The sequence below is a fragment of the Microtus pennsylvanicus genome, chromosome 8, assembly GCF_037038515.1.
Source record: "Microtus pennsylvanicus isolate mMicPen1 chromosome 8, mMicPen1.hap1, whole genome shotgun sequence".
Lineage (NCBI taxonomy): Eukaryota > Metazoa > Chordata > Mammalia > Rodentia > Cricetidae > Microtus > Microtus pennsylvanicus.
In genome coordinates this window covers 59,529,525-59,550,573 of record NC_134586.1, presented here as the reverse complement: position 1 = coordinate 59,550,573, position 21,049 = coordinate 59,529,525, and the positions used below count along the sequence as shown (strand labels likewise).

Genomic DNA, 21,049 nt, shown 5'->3' with positions numbered 1-21,049 from the left:
TGGCGGTAGAGCCCGTTCTGTACAGGAGTGCCCCGAGTCCACCTGTAGATGCTCCAGAGAGCAGCTAATTAATTCTGCCCTGCCCATCCCTCACCACCCTGCCCAGCAGTGAGGAGCCGTCTGAGAGAAGGAGTCTCAATCTTCCTGGCTGTGACATCTCCCAAGACAGACAGATGCAGTGGACATAAAGTCACTGGGCGCTGACATACAGGGACACTCATTGGCTGTTTTCCTCAGACCAAGGGTCTCAATAAGCGCAAGAGTTGGGGGTGCTTTTCAAGGTGATGTGGAAAGACCGGGCTGAACTATTCTGGTGAAGGAGTTGTTGCAAACGGAGTCGAGATTCTTCAGGGTGTGGGATTCAGACAAAATCTAAAGCATGCGGAGTGACCGGTGAGTTTATAAGCTGCCACGCATGCGCATGCAGTTACACAGGAAGCCCCACTCTCAATTGAAGGAAGGATTCTGTCTACATGTGCATTTATATGGACGAGGGACGGCACTAAATTCCAAAATCACAGCGAAGGCAAACTGGCCGTGTAAGTATTTGTAAGTCAGAGATCTTGAACACGAGGCCCACACAGCTCTGCAGGTGCCTGGTACTCCACAGCGCTCCTGACAGAACACACAACCCATGGTCCTGTGAGGACTTGGGTGGGAAGTGACCCAGCCTGGCCTTGTGAGTCAACTGCTCCTTAAAATGTGGGGAAACCTTGTTTTGAGTTTTGCAAACATAGCTTTAAAATTTCTTTTCAGATATTTTTCCTTTCGTGTGTGTATGTGTGTGTGTGTGTATGTGTGTGTGTGTGTGTGTGTGTGTGTGTGTGTGTGTGTGAGAGAGAGAGAGAGAGAGAGAGAGAGAGAGAGAGAGAGAGAGAGAGAGTCACATGTGGAGGTCACTGGCAATTCTGTGGAGTTGGTTCTCTCCCACCACCAGGCAGGTCTTAAGTATTGAACCCAGGCCATCGAACTCTGGGGCAACCCCACTGAGCCGTCATGTTTTACCCTTATTTTTAACTGACACACTGTTGTAATACTAACAGGGCTCAGGAGACATTTCAATACCTGCACACAATATGTGATAGTCAAGTACAGTGACTGGAGCACCCATTGTTTCAGATGTTTGTCACTTCCTTGTTTGGAACATTCCAGGTCCTCTCTACTCACTCGCCCTCCCGTGCTACAGAGCCCCAGGAGTTGGCCTCTCTCCCCCACAGTCTTCCTAGACTCTGGCAACTCTGAATTCCACAGACAGTCACTTCAGGAGGCTAGTCTGGGGTGAAGGTGGGGATATGGGAGGTGAGGTAGAGGGTGGAGCGGGGGACGACTCTGCTTCCCTGCTGCCTGACAAAGCTCCTTCGGGATCAGGAGAAACTGGGCCTACCCTGCCGATGTTGCTCTTGTAAGCAGTCCTGATTTCCTGACGTTGGGCAGTGTTGCGGTAGGCCAGGACTCCAATAATGGCATCTTCATCGGTACCTGGGGACGAGATGGAGACAGCGAGGGAACGTGATTTGCTGTCACGAGAGAAAATGGTTTCCCCTGTGGCCACTGGAGTTACCTCATGAAGGCTGAATGTTTGTTAAGAAAACAGAACCTGGAAGCCAGAATGACATCAGCCTATCACCCAGAAGTCGGGAGAGGATTCGAGGCAGGAGGAGTTCATCTTTCTCAGAACTAGATATTACTGTGTTTGAGGAATTTCTGTGTGTTTGTTGGAAGAAACGGCTGGGTTGGGGGTGTAGAAACTGCTCTACTGAGACAGGGCAGGAAGGCGGTTTCGAGTGCCTGAGTCCACAGCCGTCATTCTCCACAAGGTCGGCTATCCAGGCGGAGTGGAGGGAGGACTACAGGACTCTCCACCCCAACCTTCTGAGCTCTGCACGCTCTGCACCCTGATATTAGCTTAGAGTTTTTAAAAAATGCCCCACTTTCCTCCAGACTCAACTTCCGTTCCGAGCCATACGAAGTTTGTCCCCGCGACCTTCGCGGTACACACACTCTGCTTTTAACCTAGACATTACCGCATAGATTCAAGACTTTTCCACAGGCCCACAAAAGCCTTCTAAATAAATTCTCATTTTCTAGCGAGGTTCATTTTCCTAGGAGAAAACTCACAGTTCATTCTTTGCCTGCTCAGAAGCTCACAATGGCTCCTGTAGTCAGCTGGGCCACACGGGGCTGCCAGCTCTGCAGTCCCCTATTCTCTGAGTTATAAACCATGAACAAGGAGAGTAGGCCTCCAGACTTATAAGCTTAGCTCTCTTTTGTTTGCTTTCCTATGTAGCCCAGGCTGATCCTGATCCTCCTCCTCTGTCTCCCCAGGGTGAAGATTCCGGGTGTGTAGCACACCCAGCTCAGAATCTGCTTTGAATTGCTCTGCTCCCCACCACTTAGACTCGTGAACACTCTCTGGAACCCTTCTTTACCAGTTTAGCCATTTCCATGTCTCCTGAGACCCCAATTTAGCCTCATAATCCTGATACCTGTGGTTTCCTGTGCTTCTGGGCCACCCTCCAGGGCTGTGATTTAATTGGTGGCTTTCTCAGTAACAGCCCTAAGACCCCCCCCCCCACACACACACACTTTAGGACTTGCTGTCTCAGGAGGCACCCCCTGGCCCATTCCTCTTTGCAACTTTCCATGAATTCACTGTAACTCCTCTAAGCTCAACCTCACTCCCAGAAACACATTCTCTCTTCATTATTTATTAAAATTCCACCCACCTCCCAAGGGCATCTCCGATTCCACGCCTCCAAGGTTAGCCTGAAAGGTGATCTCCTCTCCTTGAACCATGCTTCTTTCTTTCTTTCTTTCTTTCTTTCTTTCTTTCTTTCTTTCTTTCTTTCTTTCTTTCTTTCTAACACAGATTCATGTTTCCAAGCTATCCAAGCAATTACTTCAAACTTATTATGACTTTGAAATCCTGATCCTCCACCTTTATTGGGGTTGATCAAGCCCAGGGCTTTGTGCAGATTAGGGTATCCTACTGACTGGGCCACAATCTTAGCCCCGCAGAGTTCTTACCCATACTAATCCTATGTTTTTTAATTTAATTTTATTTTAAATTGTGTGTGTGTGTGTGTGTGTGTGTGTGTGTGTGTGTGTGCATGCGTGCATGTTGTGTGTCCAGGTGCCTCAGAAGCAAGAGTCGTTCCATCCCCTGGACTGGAATCACAGGTGGTTGTGAGTTGCCTGCTGTGGTGATGAGACTGGAATGCTGGTATCCTGAAGGAAAGGGACATGCTCTTCACAGCCGAGCAGTCTCTCCAGCGCTCCTGTATGCACCCATGGATTCCTGACCTCCAGGAACAGGTTTTATGGTCCTGTCTCCTCCAACACCTCATCAGTCCACACCAGCAGGCCCTGAGAAAGGCCTGACTCTGCCAAATGTCCCCTGATTCTTGCTTTGGGAATTCTGAACACTTTGCTCCACACTCTGGGCTGTACAATTTTTGCAATATACAAAATTAAAATCAGACTGAAAAATGTTGGTGGGGCCCCCATATTTTCAACTTTATTTATAACAAAAGGAAATGAGAAGGGTGCATAAGTGCAGACAACACTCTCTCGGAGATGAGAGGCTCGGTCTCAACGCTCAGACCTGGCTTGTGGTGAAGTCTGGTGGCCAGAGGTGGCTACCTCTGGTTTCCCAGCATCCTGCTTCTCACCGGGTCTGACAGCCTAGGCAAGTCAGCTCACCTCCCTGCACCCCTTTACCTTCCCACACCCTGCTTCTCCTGAGCAGGCCCTTGGGGTTAAAGGCCAACAGTCCTTGTGACACCTCTGCCGTTAGTCTAATACGGTGGAGACTGACAAACACCCGTCACTCTGGTCGCTGTTGTTAGTCTAAGGAAGATGAATCTGAGATAGAAAGACTGAGAAGCAAAGTCTTGTTGCCAAGAACCTTTACCCAAACCTCGGAGAGTCTCAGTGATAACTAGGAATTGAGGCATGTCTCTTTCCATGTGTCCCGCATAGCTGGCAGTGCCCCCTGTGCAACTGCTCCTGCCCTCAGGAAGACAACCGCAGGGCCACCCCCTGCTGCTCACACACAACCCCCATCTGCCTTCAGTACTGACTCAGCTGTGCAGTCACGGCAGCAGCCCCAGGCAGTAATGGGAGGTGCGTGCAGGAACATTTAAAAGGTGGAACTTCAAGGGAGGAAGTTAGGGCTTCGGGAGGTGTGCTCATAGACCATTCACTCCTGGCCCCTCTTCCCTCTCTCTTTATTCTCTACCTGTAACATGAACTAACTCTCTTGGTGAGGTGCTAGCTCATCCCAGCCCCAAAGCAACAAACCAGTCAACCATGGACTTGATATCTCCAAAGCTGTGATCCAAAATAAACCTTTCCTCTTTTAAAAACGGTTGTCTTGGGTTTTTTGTTATAGTAACAGAAAACTCCCCAACACGCTGTCCCATGCAAATTACCTCGAGTAGACAATCTGTCACCATGGTTTCTGTTTGTGTGCTGTTGTTTCGTAATACAGGGGATTAAACCCAAGGGCCTTGAGCCTGCTAGGCAAGCATTCTACCAGCTGAGCTACACTCCCAGCTATATCCCCGATATATTTTCCTAAAAGGTGACCTCTTCATGAATGTCAGCACCCATGGTGACACACCACACTCAGGACAGTTCACCCTCGGAAAGATGCTTACCAAGTCCCTTCATGGCCTTCCTCAGGGTCTGGGCGTCTTCAACGGCATTGAATCCCGAAGCAGCTTTCACAGTTCCCCCTTTGGTGGCCTGAAAGCACAGAAAATGGCATGACCGACCGTGGCCTCTCATTCAGAATCCCTGGCTCTACTCCGGGTGCCAGGGTGACAGTCGTCACCATGGCGGAGCTGCCGCCCTCTCTGCAGAAGGTAGACTGAGCTGTCAACAAATCACATCCCATAAATAGCGTGGTAGGAGAGGAGCCACAACATAAGTAGAGTCTGATGGGGGCTGCAGGAAGGACGGACATCTAGGCCGAGAGAGGGTTCATACGGGACACTTGGCCATACAACAATAAAGGGGAGGAGCTACAGACAAAGTAAATGCTATCCCAAAGGCCCTGGGGCTGTCACTAGCTTTGAAGGAGCCAGAACTGGTGGGAAGAAGGCAGATCTAAGAAATCACACCACCCCCTGTGATGCAATCTCCCAAAGAGGAGAAAAAGTATGAATTCAATCAAGTTCAAGTCTGTAAAGTCAAAAAACAGTAGCTGTAAAGATAACACACAAGGAATTGCCAATCAGTAATTTAGCTTCTCCAATCGATAAACTGCAAGAGAGACAGGAAGAGAGAGGTGGGAGGGAGGGACAGGCCAAGAGGTTAAAGACACGTCAGCCCACAGAAGCTGGCAGAGTGTCGCACGCCCCTGTCATCCCAGGACTGGGGAGATGGAAGTAGGAAAAGTCAAGAGTTCACAGATAACCTTAGCCACATACCCGGTTCAAGGCCAGCCTAGGCTACAGAGACCCTGTCTCAAAAACCCAAACCCCAAACCAACCAATCAGACAAATCAGTCCTAGAGCGGAACCTTATCTGGATGGAGGATCTGGGTGAGGAAGCACGACAGTTACAAGGCAGCTGGACAGCTGCTGTCTGCTGACACAGGGAGTCGGTCCTAAGATCCCCTGGTCTGATACTGATGCTGCGCTTGCAGATTACATCTTAAAAGGTTCACCTTTGTACAGCTGACTCAGAGGGGGAAGATAGGATATCTGGAATCAGCTTCAAAATAGCTCAGGTAGGAGGAAGCAGAGATAAACAGGACACGAAATTGAGTGTGAGTGAGGAAGTAACCGAAAGGATGGGAAGCTAGTTAGCCACCGGAGGCGGGGAGCTAGTTAGCCACCGGAGGCGGGGAGCTAGTTAGCCACTGGCAGGCTTGGGGTCACTGAAGACAGACCCCCCTCACCAGCTCTGGCCCCACCTCTGGTGTCCCTGTTAATGCACTGGTTTTAAGGGAGGGAAAATAGCAAATAGTTTATCTTTCGGATTGAAACCATCGAATGAAGAGGCAGCTACAGATGGACGGAGCAGGGAGTGGGGAGCAGGAGAGCTGGTCCAGCTAACGGCTGCTGTTTCCCTCTGGTGAAGATCTTTAAATGTACATGTACACGTGTGCACACGGAGGCCAGAAGCTGACATCAGGTGTTTCTTCCGCTACTCCACCTTGCTTTTTCATTTAAAATTTTATTTATGTGCATTTTGAGTGTGGATGCCCATGAAATCCCAAAGACGGCATCATGTCCTCTGGAGCTGGAGTTAGAAGTGGTTGTGAGCCGCCAGATGTGGGGGTTAGGAACTGGTAGGAACTGGACTCAGGACCCTCTAAGACTGACAAGAGCTCCTAACTGCTGAATTATCTACCTGGTGCCTTTTCTCACGGAGTCCACTGACTGGACTGACTGGCCAGCAAGCCCCAGGGATCTGCCTGTCTCTGCCTCAGCTTGGATTACATTGCTGCACCGGCTTCTTACATTGGTTCTGGGGACTGAACTCAGGCCCTCAAGCTTGTGTGGCAAGCACTTTACCAACTGAGCCATGTCCGCACCCCAAGATGTGTGTGTGTGTGTGTGTGCGCGCGCGCGCGTGCGTGTATGTATGTATGTATAATGTAATTTTACACACACACATCTTTCTTCCTTATTTTTTCTTTTTCTTTTTTGAGACAGACAGTCTCTAGCCTGGGCTGCCTGACCTTGAAATGAGGATGACCTTGAATTTCCACTTCCCTGCCTCCAGTTCCTGAGTTCTGGGTCACGAGAAGTGAGACAACAGGCCTGGTTTAAGTGGTTCTGTGGAGTACCAGGAGTTCAAGGTCATCCCTGACTACACAGAGAGTCTGAGGCTAGCCCAGACCTAGCTCAGGCTGCTATGACGTTAGAGACTGGTTGGCAGGAAGGGTTGAGGCTGCAAGTGAGACATGATGCCGGACAGGGTGAAATTAAAAAGACGGAAGCACGCTGTCAGGCTCCACACATGTTTTCAGGCAAAGACAACAGATGTACTGACAGATTAAAGTGGAGGTGAAGACAGAAAAAAAAATCAAGGATAGCTTCAGATTTTGAAGGAGTACCGTGAGCATGATGTCATCCATCCAGAGGGGACACTGAGGGAGGATGGCCATACCTGATACAAAGGGTGTAGATCAGAAGTTCTACCCTCAAAATGTTTTCTATTAGGCAACCATGCTAAGCACACATGAGCAGTGGTCCACAGGAAAGACTAGAGGTTAACCTAAAATACACCTTCCTCCACAATATTCCCTTTGTCGGGTATTTTGTCATTTAATAGGTTATTAAGAAACAGCAGAAGTGCAGACACAGGAGCCTGATAGGCCCGGCCAGAGGCTTGTCTCCAACCTTTGGCAGCTGTGTGCCCCAGAGGGGTTTCATGTTTCTCATGTATATATTGAAAACAACTAAATCAACTCAGGGTGTTGCTGGGATAATGAAACGGGATGGAAATGGAAAAGCACTCAGCATGGAAGCCAAGAAAAGTGAAAATAAAAACTTAAAGCATCACCACCGCCACTGCCACCATCATCATCACTATCATCTAAACACAACTCGGGCACATTTCCAAATTACATATTAAAGTGAGATTCTTGTTCTCTCTATTTAGTGATACAAGCCAATGGGAAGATGACCAAGATTCCACAAAAGTCCTCAGTTGTAGCGGGGCTGTGGTGGCGCACGCCTTTAATCCCGGCACTCAGGAGGCAGAGGGCAGGAGGATCTCTGTGAGTCTGAGGCCAGCTTGGACTATACAGTGAGTTCCAGGGCAGCCAGAGATACACAGAGAAACCCTGTCTCAAACAACCAAACAAACAGACAAACAAACAAGCAAACAAAAAGTCCTTAGCTATTACAGGCAGAGACCTTCTCTACTCAGATGCCAGTCAATATGAGCACTTAGTCATTGACTGCTGCCTACCCAACAGGGCACAGCAGAGCCATGACATCAACTTCTGGCACTATCACCCGTTCAGTTGCTACAGTCCTGACCCTCAGGACCTCAGAGCGTGACCTAAGTTGGAAGAGGCCTCACTGCAAATGTAGGGCGTTAGGAAGAGGGGCTAGTGAAGGGTGGGCCCCCGACCTATGGGGCTGGTGTCCTCACAGGAGCTAGTGCAGGGTGGGCCCCCGACCTATGGGGCTGGTATCCTCACAGGGGCTAGTGCAGGGTGGGCCCCCGACCTATGGGGCTGGTGTCCTCACAGGGGCTAGTGCAGGGTGGGCCCCCGACCTATGGGGCTGGTGTCCTCACAGGGGCTAGTGCAGGGTGGGCCCCCGACCTACAGGGCTGGTGTCCTCATAGGGGCTAGTGCAGGGTGGGCCCCCAACCTATGTGGCTGGTGTTCTCACAGGGGCTAGTGCAGGGTGGGCCCCCGACCTATGGGGCTGGTGTCCTCACAGGGGCTAGTGCAGGGTGGGCCCCCGACCTATGGGGCTGGTGTCCTCACAGGGGCTAGTGCAGGGTGGGCCCCAGACCTATGGGGCTGGTATCCTCACGGGCTAGTGCAGGGTGGGCCCCCGACCTACGGGGCTGGTATCCTCACGGGCTAGTGCAGGGTGGGCCCCCGACCTATGGGGCTGGTGTTCTCACAGGGGCTAGTGCAGGGTGGGCCCCCGACCTATGGGGCTGGTGTCCTCACAGGGGCTAGTGCAGGGTGGGCCCCCGACCTATGGGGCTGGTGTCCTCACAGGGGCTAGTGCAGGGTGGGCCCCCGACCTACGGGGCTGGTATCCTCACGGGCTAGTGCAGGGTGGGCCCCCGACCTATGGGGCTGGTGTCCTCACAGGGGCTAGTGCAGGGTGGACCCCCGACCTATGGGGCTGGTGTCCTCACAGGGGCTAGTGCAGGGTGGGCCCCAGACCTATGGGGCTGGTGTCCTCACAGGGGCTAGTGCAGGGTGGGCCCCCGACCTATGGGGCTGGTGTCCTCACAGGAAGGCAGAACTGGATTTATGCAGCTGTGCAGCATTTGAAGAACTCTAAGACCACTAAATTGGGAAGGGCCAAGGAGGAGTCTCCACACCCTAAGGTTCAGAGATAATGAGCCAGGTTGACCCCTGGGGTTTAGAATCTGGGCCTCCAGACCAATGAAGCAAAACATTTATTTATTTATTTGTTTGTTTATTTATTTTTATTTAAAGTTACTGGGGTTGTGGCACTTGATACAGGAATCATGGAAACATGATATACGCACCTGGCTTCTTTATTTTACCTTTTATTAGTAATTTTCTGTGAAAATTCTAAATTGGTTTAATTTAGTCTATGAGCTCATCATGAGACTCGTGTGTGTGTGTGTGTGTGTGTGCGCGCGCGCGCGCGCATGTGTGTGCAACTATGTATGCATGTACTGAAGACGCAACCCAGGGCCTCACATATGGCAGCTCACACCCTCAACTTCCTGCTTTAATGTTTCCTGAAGTCTTTGGAATTCTGGTAATGAAGGTTTTAGGATTGTTCTCAAACACCGAGTTCAAGTTTAACCTGCACTGCTGACGACACTGTTGTGAGATAAGATTTAATGTCTAACAAGGGGAATCGATAGAGAGATTGGCAAGGGTGGTTTCCTTTACCTGGTACCATCACGAGCAACTCTCCCTTATTCTAGGGGCAAGGCCAGGAGGTGTTTTCCATTGTCGTTCTTATGAGTGTCTGTACTGATTAAATTCCAGGTCACAGTGTACAATAATCTTTTTGAGGAAGATGGAGAGGGGTGGTTGGTGTCCATCTACACCAGGAAAGTTTGCTGAGGTGGCAAAGGACACATCACTGTCCTGGCTAGTTTTGTGGACACAGGCCAGAGTCATCAGAAAGGAAGGACCCTCAGTTGAGAAAGTGCCTCTATAAGACCTGATTGGAAGGCATTTTCTTAATTAGTGATTGTTGGGGGAGGTCCCAGCCCATTACGGGTGGTGCCACTCCTGGGCTGGTGGTTCTGGGTTCTATGAGAAAACATGAGAAGCCATGAGGAACAAGCCAGTAAGCAGCAACCCTCTGTGACCTCTGCATCAGCTCCTGCCTCCAGGTTCCTGCCCTGCTTGAGTTCCTGCCCTCGCTGCTTTTGATGATGAACTGTTAGATGGAACTGTGAGCGAAATCAACCCTTCCCTCATCAAGTTGCTTTGGGCATGGGTTTTCATCACAGCAATGGTGACCCTGACTAAGACAATGACACAGGAAAGAATGACAAGGGAACACTAGAAACACGGGAGGCACTGTTGTGAGTACTCCCATGGGAAGATGTGAGATGAGAGGGTGGGACGATAGATAGTGCTGAGCACTGGAGAAACGTGGTGCCTCCGAGCTCCCCGCCCTCTGCTGAACAAATAGGGCTTTGTTTAAGCCACAGCTCCCTAAGTACACATCCTGTGCCCGCCGGTGGCTGGTACCAGGTGGGGCGAGGCACTTACCATGGCTGTAGGTCACGTTGAGAGTTCAGTCACCTCGGCAGAAGTTCCTGTGAGCAAAGCAGAAGAGAAATTACTGAGACCAGGGATGTGGCATTGCTCATTAGTTAGGGTACCATGTTTGCGTGAAGCCGAGCCAAGAGGAAATGATCCATAACTCATCGAAAGGTCACCCGTGGAGGAGCCAGAGCTCCTGGGCCAGGCTAATCATTAAAGGAAGATTGAGCAGTTGAGTTTATTGTGCCAACCGCAGCTTCCTAATTGCTCCTGTTTGGAGGTGCATGCTACGCCCGTGCTGTGTTGTTGGGGTGAAGTGCTGTAACTGATTCTCAGGACAGACAGAGATTCTGAATTATACCCTACTGCAGGTCAGAACAGGGCGTGAAGGAACAAGCTCTCTGAACAAGAAACTAGAGAACTCAGGACTGCCCAGTATGCGTTCACATGTGTGTGCACGCACCTGTATCCTGTGTGTTCAGGCGTGTGTGTGCCTGCATCATCCCTGCATCTATGTGCATGCATGTGTCTGCATACATCTGTGTAAATGTCCGCGTGTCTTGACAGCCCACCCGGCACTGACTCTGTCCATTTCCCGGATGCTATTTTTCCTTCGCCATCTCAGGTCTAGAACTTTCCCTCATTGATCCCGCACGTCTTCACATTCAGTTTCCAGTGCTCCTCCTCCATCAGGAACACTTGTGTGCCAAACTTTCCCTGTGTGCTCCCGCTCTCTTGTGGGGTTCCCTTGTGAGGATCAGGCCTACTGCCTCCAGTTCCCACATCTAAGTCGTGTGGACATGGCACCTCAACACTCCAAGAGTCACCCTGGAACCAACAATGAGGACATTTGAGAGCTTGAGAAATCGCAGAATCAGCTGGGTGGAACCACAGAACTCATGAGGCTGAGGCAGGAGAATTGTGAGCTCAAGGTCAGCCTAGTCTACAAAATGAGACTCTGTCTCAAAAAATACACAACATGGCTGGAAACATAGCTCAGTTGATAGAATGCTCACCTAGCATGCAGGAACCTCTGGGCCAGAGCCCAGCATGGAATCTACCCTTGTAATAGGAAGCTGAATGCCAGCCACATTCAAGCAACATTTGTTCTACCCACCTTCTGATAAGACAGATGAGAACTTAGCCAATTGGGTGCTTCTAGACTACCTTACATCTCATTTCCCTTTTCTGTACATCTTTCTGTACTCTCTTTCCTTCTGGTTTTAATTAAGAGCTGGTACCACCGAATGGGCATTCTGACCATCTGATCTGGGCTCTGGCCTGGGTCCAGGATCATAAAGCCATTACGATCTGCAGAGCTGGGTTCATTGCTGTTTTGTCTTTAACATGGAGGCTATTATAATCAGGGTACCAGGAAGAAGCAGGCCTGATAGGGTAGCCTAGAAGCACCTCTGAGGAAATGCTATCTAAGCTGAAGGAAGAGCTCAGGCTGGCCTTAACTCCAGATAGTCAAAAATGACCTTGAATTTACGCTCCTGGCCCCACTTCCTGGGTGCTGGGATTAAGGACTACAGTGCCACGCCCTGTTCATCTGGTACTGAGGACTGAACCCACGGCTTAGTGCATGCTGGGAAGGCATCCTGCCCATGGCGCTACAGCCCCAGCTCAGCTGAATGAGGCACTACTGAAGGGCAGACACAGCCTCACCAAGTTCCAGGTGGAGGGAATAGTTGTACAACGATCTTGAGGCAGAAACGAGCTGGTGTGGCCAATGATTCTATGGATCAAGATAAGATGCTCATAAAAGGGAGGGGAACAGGAAACTCCCTGTCCCATTCCCTGTCCCTTCCCCAGCCTCTGTGTCTGCTTCTGAGATCCATCTTTTCTAAAAGCATGGGTGATTCATTCGGCATACTCTTTGCCTGAGTTCTGCACACTGCTCCAGCCATCAAAGGCAAGGGAGCTACGGGATCCTTTGGTTTATTGTCCGTGGTCCAGAAGCACTTCCTGGGTTTGAGAGGCACCTGAGTGGGCAGTGTGGTGGGACAGAGCCTTTAGCCCCTAGTAGTATTGGAACTGCATTAAGGTGCAGGGTACCCACTTGGAGCTGAGAAAGAACTGAAGAATTGCTTGGTGTGGGAACCCACCACCCCCACATCTAGTGCCTGGCACTCTGCTGACAGGCTGAGCCCCTCTAATTGAAGGAGAACGAAAGGCCTCAGAAACATTCGGAGAGCCCAGGTCTCTCTGGTTTCTTACCTATTTGACTTTTTTAAAATTGGTCATGGACACCAGGCGTCTAGAGTTCCTCCCCCTCCCCCTTAAGTAAGCCACAGGACCCAGAATGTTGAGTTAACCTTTCCCTGTATTTCTGTGTAGGAGCTGGCCATAAGGAAATTCTCTTATCTGTCTTGTTTGACAGTAAATCCGGGGACTCTCATTGCAGCTGGCTCCTGCACAATGCTCAGAAAGGAATGCACAGTCCAAGGAGAATCCCCACAGAGGTCTTGCGGCCTCCTCCTAGGGAACCACCACTGGATCAAGCCTTCTGCCTGGTAGGATTTCTATACATTCACCCAATTTCCCCAGGCCTGGTGTGATGGCACACACCTTCAAATGCTAACACTTGGGAGGCAGAGGCGGGCAGATCTCAAGGAGTTTGAGACCAACCTGGTCTACACAGTGAGTTCCAGGACAGCCAGGACTACACAGTGGCGCCCTGCTTTTAAGACACAAAGCCAACCAACCAAAAAAAAAAAATCTCAGAATTGTCCTTGGGTTTTCAGGGTCTTCATTTATGAAGACTTGAGTCTCATATAAAACATTGATTAAATAAATGTGTTAAGCTTTTTATGTGTTAAACTTCTCATTATAGGACTGTTAGCCATATCACTATTTTGTATTATATGGCACCAGATGTTAAGAGTCAAGACCAGTCTGGTTTACATGAGATCCTGGAAAAAAAAATCAAAAGCAAGAGCTCTGGGGAGATTGTCTTACAAGCATCAGGTCGAAGCTCAGTCCCCAAGAGCCTATGCATGAAGAGGTGCTCTCTTGTGAGCCCAGCACTAGGGTGGCAGAGCCAGGCAGATACCTGGGCTCACTGGTTGAGCCAACGAGAGACTCTTTCAAAAAGAATAAGAATAAGAAGAAAAAGAAAAAGAAAAGAAAAGAAAAGAAAGGGTGGCAGTATCAGAGGAACAACCCAAGAGTTTGTCTTCTGGTCTCCACATGAACCCACAGGGGTGGGGAGGGTACTGAATTAAAGAATTAGATTGGAAGCAGCGTTGGCTGCTAACCTCAAAGCCACCACTGGGGGAACGTTATGCTGGGATGGGAAGAAGCAAACCCTGGTCTACAGACTTCACATGGAGGAGGAGGTTGGGGCCAAGGAACTGCTGACCCCAGGGAGAGCAGCTTCATCCTGTCAGTGGGCACCATTAACTTCCTGAACCCTCATGGAAATAGGCATTAGGAGTAACGTCTTGGGGCAGTGTCTTTGGTTTTGAAAGATTCAGAGGAGAAGCACACATTTGCGGGAGCCCCACAGTCGCTGCGGAACTATCAAGCAGATGTCCATGACCAGACAAGCACATTTTCCTGAGGGAATGTCAGTCTGGGGACTGCAGAGAAGCCACTGCCATGGGACCACAGTGAGGCCGATTACACGGAGAGAGATGTGTAGGACACAGCAACCAGAGCAGCTGCTAGGTGGGTATGCAAGCACATGGGCCCAGCTTCGTGATAACTGGGACAGTCACCCTCCACATATGCCTACCACCAAGTCGAGCCCCTGCTTGGAGAAGGGCATGCATGTCTCTTTTTTTTAAAACACAGGTCTCTAGCCTAGGCTGTCCTTACACTCTATATGTAGTTTGGGATGGCTTTGAACTCCTGATCTGCCTGCCTCCTTCTCTGACATGCTGGGATTACAGGCAGGCACCTCCACGATTGGTTATGAGCACTGGGTACTAAACCCAGAGCTTTGCACGTGCTGGCCAAGCACTCTACCAGCTGAACTGCGTTCCCAATCTGGAAGCACATCTCTAAATGGTTATTGAAAAACAAGATGAACACACTCACGTTCACGGAAAGAAAGAACACACCCCCAGAAGGCGGCTTCTGACCTCCACATTCACTTTGTCACATGTGTGCGCAAACACACATGTGACATTTATGGGCAAAACAAACAAACAAATATGTAGTTAAAAGATTTAAAAAGGGTGAATGAAACAAATATGAATGAAGGTAAAACCAAAAGTCATGAGCAGAGCTCCTGCCACTGCCCTGTGCTGCCCCTCCCCCATGTCACACGCCCCACCCCCCCAGGCATCCAGATGTGTGTCCCTCCCAAAGGGTGAGTCCAGGAGTTCAACCCAGCTGCTGTTGCTACCACTTAAGTGAGGAGCAGATGGCAAATGAAGGGGCAGGAAAGAAGGAACCTCCCAAAAGGGGGGAGTCTAGACTAGGAACTTTTCAACCGCTTCCTACTCCATAAGAAGTGGGGAAACGCCAGGGCCATGCCTTTGGGCAATCTTGAGTCACTGCTCAAGGAGCCAGGAACAGTTTACTCAGAAAGCCAAGAACAGAGTCTTAGGTGGACAGTTTATGTGGAGCTATGGACAGCACGCACGCTAGGTCTGTCTACTCAAGGCAACTCGCGTCTCCTCACCAGTGCACATGTGTGTCTGCGCAGATGATAGATCGGGAAAGTGGTGCCTCTGATTCTTTCTCGGCTGTGGGTAATGTGAAGTTAGTCTACCAACCCGCCCTCGAACAGTGCCAGGCTCCGAGCAACAGACTCTTGGCAAGGGGGAAGAAGAGGAGCGGAAAGTAAGGTTTAGAGTTTAATATCGACTGTCAATTTCTCAGGACCTAGAGCCACCCAGGGGACAAACCTCTGGACATGACTGTGAGGGGGTTATGAGCTGGATTAGATGAGAGGGGAGGATGCACCCTCAGTGTGGGCAGTGCCATCTGGTAGGCTGGGCTCCTGGGTTGAATAAAAAAGAGAAAGAGAGCTGAGCACCGGTGGCCATCTCTCTCTCTCTGCTTCCTGACTATGGATCCTGAGTGACCTGCTGCCTTTCTCTCCATGACTGGCTGCCCTCAAGTTCTGAGCCAGAATTGTCACATCTCTTCCTAGATGCACAAGATAACGCTATCTTCCCATCCCAGAGGGTCCAAAGGTTTGCTACAATGTATCCTTGCCTAGTGACTCCCTGGATACCTTAGACTTTTCTTTCTGAGGGTCTGCCTAGAATTCCCTAAGCGGAACTAACTAACTATAGGACCATGTTTTCAATGGGTCGGGATTATGTTGGGGTTTTAAGTTGTGCTCTCACAAGAAGGGTACAATAATGAGCAGCCAGAACTCAGCTCTTACTCTGGAAAAATGCAAACACATTTCTGACCTCAAAAGCCCCAGGACTGTTCCAGGTGAGAAGTGACAACTGGAGGCAACACATCTTTTTAGAACTTTCTGGAACCCCTAAGGGACATACAGAGCCGTGTGTAGAGTGTGCCACCTCCTAACCATGTCCAGATGTCACATGTATAAGGGGTTTGGGAGAGGAAAGCTTTGAAGCAATAGTTTAGCCAGATGTGGTGGTGCACACCTGTAAGCCCAGCACTCAGGAGGCTGAGGCAGGAGGATGTCTGAGGCTAGATTGGGCTACATATTGAGACCGCGTCTTAAAGAGCAACTGAGAGGAAGCTGGGAATCAAAATAACACAACAGCAGTCACAGAAGGGAAGCTCAGGACTCAGCCAGTCACCTGCTTCACTGGAGGGCAGACAGCCACAGAAACACTTCAGAACTGGGTTGTCAAGAACACATCTCTCATTTCCCAGGATGACATCTCGAAGAGCCAATGCACAACCCCACCAGCGGCCATCCTGTGTTCCTGTCATGCGCAGCGCCACTGCCCTGAGCTGAAGGCTCACTCAGGCACCACACTTCCCATGTCCGGTCTGCCCATATGTGGAGCGAGAGCCTGCTGTTGGGCTATTTTAATGCGTTCAAAGCCAGCTTGGTCTACACAGTGAGCCTCTGCCCAAAAATGCAAAACGACAACAAAACCCCACAGCCACAGCCTGAGACCCCTCCTCCTGGAAAAGAGGCAAACAAGATGCCCCCTTTGCCCTGAACATTAGGCAGTAAAATCAACTAACATCAAAATGCAGATATGCAAAGTTATTCCAGCAAGAACAGCCAGTCTGAGCAGGCCAGCTGGAAGGGTTTGCAAATCTAAAGAGAGACTGCCCGTCAACACGCAAGCTTCCCTCACAGTCCACAGAGATTCTCTACGACAGAGTCTTCCTGTCCCAAGGAAAGGTAGATCCAGACACTGACCCACACCCCAGGACAGGCGACCTGAGCCTTCTTCAGAAATGGACTTGTCTGCCCCACGTTCTAACTCTGGAACATTCTCGCTTCCCTGGGGAAGTCACATGTGAGTGACTCACCCACTCACTTTGCTGGAACACAGTTTCATTTTACAGCCCACAAGGACAGATTTAACTTCTGGTCTCCGGGGCCAGTGAAGGGTGGTGAGCGGGCACCACCCAAGCAGGAGGCCTTTCAAAACTGCCAGCAACGTGGAAAAGCAACAGCGACTCTCTACTCTCTTTCTTGAAACTTAAATCCTTCATAAGACAAGTGATGTTGGAGTGATGGGTTTTGAGACAGGGACATAGGTATTTCCAACTTTTCCTCAAGGACAGGATACATATGTCCATGTGAGTTTAGGAACAAACCTATATTGAGAAAAATCCACGGAAGGTTCCAGGCTGAGCTCCAGCATCGGGTGCCCACAGACTCAAATGGAGTCGCTGGTGCTAATGTCACTTAAGCAAACTGAAACTTTAACAAACAGGAAGACAGATGAGGACACAGCTCAGTGGGCAAAGAGTTTGCCATGCAAAGCTGAAGACTGGAGTTTAGACCCTCCACACTAGTCCTGTAGGCATGGCAGTCTGTCTGTGATCCTAGCTCTCTGGAGGGAGGGAGAGGGAGGAGGAGGAAGGGAGAGAGAGAGAGAGAGAGAGAGAGAGAGAGAGAGAGAGAGAGAGAGAGAGTTCCTCAATGAGTAAAGTGCGGAGCAATGGAGAAAGACACTTCGGGTCTCTGCACACAATGTTTGGTCTAAATCCTATACACGTACTTACAGCAGCATGGGAAACAACGACAGGATCTCTCAAAGACACAGATGTCACATATGGTTTAACTAAGCTTAGCTAACAGATTGAGAAACAATTACTTTATATATGATTTTAAACATACCAAGTTTGAACTCTAGTCCAATGTCTCCTTTATCTAAATGGCAGAGGGAAGACCTGGGAACATTGATTACACGGGCTTCTCCATTGCCTGAACTAATGCTCCTGGCTTCCTGGGGAGTCTTCATCATCCTCTTCATTTTCTAAGACAAAAACTGAGGCTTAGCAACTCTGTGTAACCGGTGTGAGGTCAACAGTCAGCTCATGACCGGGCTAGGATAAGACCTCACTTCATCCTGTTTGGTTTGAGTTGTTCCTTGTTTTTTTGTTTTCTTGTTGTTGTTTGTTTGTAAGGAGTGGGAGGAGAGGTCTCATTTTGTAGTTTATGCTAGCACAGAATTCGCTACATAATCCAGACTGACCTGAAACTCTCCACAATCCTGCTTCAGTCTTCTAAGTTTTGGGATTTCAGGCATGAGCAATTGAGCCCAGCTTCCTCTGTCTTGTTTGAAATATTTCAAATTGATCAGAATGCTACAATAGCAAAAACTGACTGCGTTGTATTAAGAAGCAAAGTAAAAAAAAAAAATCTACATTTTGCTAAAACAAAAAAGAGCCAGCCTGGCCTAGGTGGTTGTCAGGGAAACTGGTTGGGTCCTGCATATTTAGCTAATTCATGTCTTACCTCAGTTTCCCCAGTCATAAGGTTCACATAGGACATACAGGGGTTATTGTAACAAACTTTATAAGTGTATCTGGTGACATCTATTCTTAGTTCACATACATCATCACAGTGCTTTAGATTCTTTCTCTCTTCCTCCCCACCGCTTCCTCAACAGCTCTCAGCAGTACCTAAGGACTGGAGACCTCTGGAATTCTGTTTGTCTGCATCATTTTGTTAGTGTGGTTGTGAGATCTTTAAAAAGTGTTCTAGCACTTGGGAGGCAGAGGCAGAGGCAGGCAGACCTATGAGTTTGATGTCATGGAATATTTATCTATGTGTTACATTTGTTTATGCTCCAGAATATTACTTTAACTGTGTAAAGGTGTGCTACATTTTTTATGTTGTGTTTGTTTAACAATGTAAGGATGTGTGTTTAATTATGTAAAAATGTGTTGTATTTGTTCCACCTTGCCTGCCTAAGGCACCTGATTGGTCTAATAAAAAGATGAACAGCCAATAGCTAAGCAGGAAAGGGATAGGCAGGGCTGGCAGGCAGAAAGAATAAATAGGAGGAGAAACTAGGCTTCAGAAGAACAAGAGAGAAAAGAGGAGAGAATGAGAAAGAGAGGGACACACGGGGAGGGGCAGAAGCCAGGCAGCTGCCAGCTTTTCGGGCTGAGGGGGGGGGACTTAATTGGGGAAGGGGGAGGGAAATGGGAGGCGGTAGCGGGGAAGAGACAGAAATCTTTAATAAATAAATAAATTTTAAAAAAGACACGAGAAACAGAGAAAGAAGAAAGAAGAAAGGAGAAAGGTAAAATGTAGATGAAGTTAAAAGAGCTAGCCAGTTAGATGGCCTCTGAAACAGAGCTATTCTGTCACTGTGGTGTATAGAGACTGAGAGGTCACAGCCAAGTACACTCAGGATGAGACAGCGGTACTGTGGATTAAACAACACTGTTGCTCAAAAAAAAAAAAAAGAGCTAGCCAGAAATGAGCCTAAGTTAGGCCGAGCATTCATAATTCATGAAAACCTCTGGTCGTGATTTAGGAGCTGGTGAGGACTCTCCAACCTTCCCAGTGTCGCTGCCCAGCTGCCCTCAGTCCCACAGGTGACAGCTTGCTCCTCCACAGCAGCTTCTGTCCTGCTGAGAGGCACGAAACTGGGCTTACAGTCCACAACCTGCTCTCTGGAGCAACATGGGGTTATTTTTAAACAAATATTGACTCCTGAGTCGCACTAAATGACAGATATTTTATCAAGACTAGGTCACTTGTCCCTCTCGTCTAGAGAAGTGGGGGCTATCATGTACACCGTAGAGAAATTAAGCATGGGGTCCCAGGTCACTTGCACAGGAGTGACAGGGTCTTCACTCAGATCCCATGCTCTCTGTGTCATGAGAGTGCACACATGTAAATTAACTCTAAAGGCAGATGACAATTCTAGAAGCCTTCAAAATAATAACGGAATAAAAACTTAAGTGGTTAGGGCTGGAGAGATGGATCTGCAGCTAAGAGTTTATATTGCTCTTGCCGAGGACCCAAATTTGGTTCCCATGTTACAAAGTTTGGAACTGCCTGTAACTTCAGCTCCAGGGGATCTGACACTCTGGGCTTCCACAGGCATCTGCAGTCATATTCACATGCACCCCAGCCCTGCAACATGTACACACATAATTAAAATAAAAAAAATTAAATTGACATGTTTCTTGTTAAATCAGCTGATTTGTTTGTTTCTCATCTTTAGCAAACTGGATGCAAAAGCTAAAACGGTGAGAAAATGCTCTTCCCAGATGAATTGGCTGAGACTGAAGCATGCTTAATCTGGTTGAGGGCTGGCTGCTGGTCAAAGGCAAAAGCTGGTGCCGTGCTAATCCAGAAACAGTTTCTGACTGCCGCGCCCAGTGGAGGCTCAGCTGTCCTGCCTTTGGGAAATGCTGCTTGGAGCTGCCGTGTGGTCAGCAGCATGCCATTTCCAGATGAGGCCGCTGGATTCCAACAGGCACATTCTGTGCCCACCTTAGAACAGAGCAGGGGCGGGCATCCTGCGCACGCAAGTGAATCACCCACAATATGCAAATGCTGGACACAGTAGCCACACCCATAGTCACAGGAGTACCCACAGTACAGGAAGCTAATGCAGGAGGACAGAAAGTCTGAGGCAGCTGAGTTACATAACAAGACCGTAGTATGTGTCTCTCTCACACACATGCACACGCGCATGCATGCATGCATGCACGCACGCACGCACACACACACTCTGCTGGCTCCCACAGCTCACTGGAGAATGATGCCATTGGTTAGTATGCATCCAGCGTCTGTGGTGGTGGGGGGGTGTGTTAGTCAGACTGAGCCCACCAGCCGTCTACCCGCGCAGCTGCAGACTGAAGAATACCCAGCAGATACCAGCAGAAGAGTGAGGAGCAGCAGAAACAGCTCTTCTGGGCTTTGCTATGAACTGAAAGCACTAGGGGTTTTCATGCAAAACCTCCGACGAGGCGGACAAAGTCATGATACAACTTTTCAAGCCCAGAGAGTGGCTGACTTAAGTTATCACGGCAGTGTCCTCCAGACTAAAACACAACTATGTTGTTGCTCCGTTAGAACGGGTTTTCTTTATTTCAGATCAAACTGCCAAGCACACCACAGCTGAGAAAACCATGAGAGTCCACAAAGGAGACAGAAATTCGGGACTGGAGAGATGGCTCAGTGCTTTAAGAGCACTTGCTTTTGCAGAGGACCCGAATTCTGTTCCCAGCACCCACATGGTAGCTAAAACCATCTGTAAC

General features: G+C 49.3%; 1 protein-coding gene across 1 annotated transcript in view; it reads right to left on the bottom strand.

Moving 5' to 3' along the window:
- The window catches only part of Anxa4 (annexin A4), a 52,217-nt gene that overhangs the window by 18,140 nt on the left and 13,028 nt on the right, over positions 1-21,049 (bottom strand). The window contains exons 2-4 of the mRNA XM_075983590.1: positions 10,421-10,467; positions 4,662-4,749; positions 1,385-1,479 (exon numbers count right to left, since the gene is read on the bottom strand). Coding sequence (XP_075839705.1) covers positions 1,385-1,479; positions 4,662-4,749; positions 10,421-10,423 — 186 coding nt within the window. The 5' untranslated portion in view covers positions 10,424-10,467. The remainder of the gene's footprint in view (positions 1-1,384; positions 1,480-4,661; positions 4,750-10,420; positions 10,468-21,049) is intronic.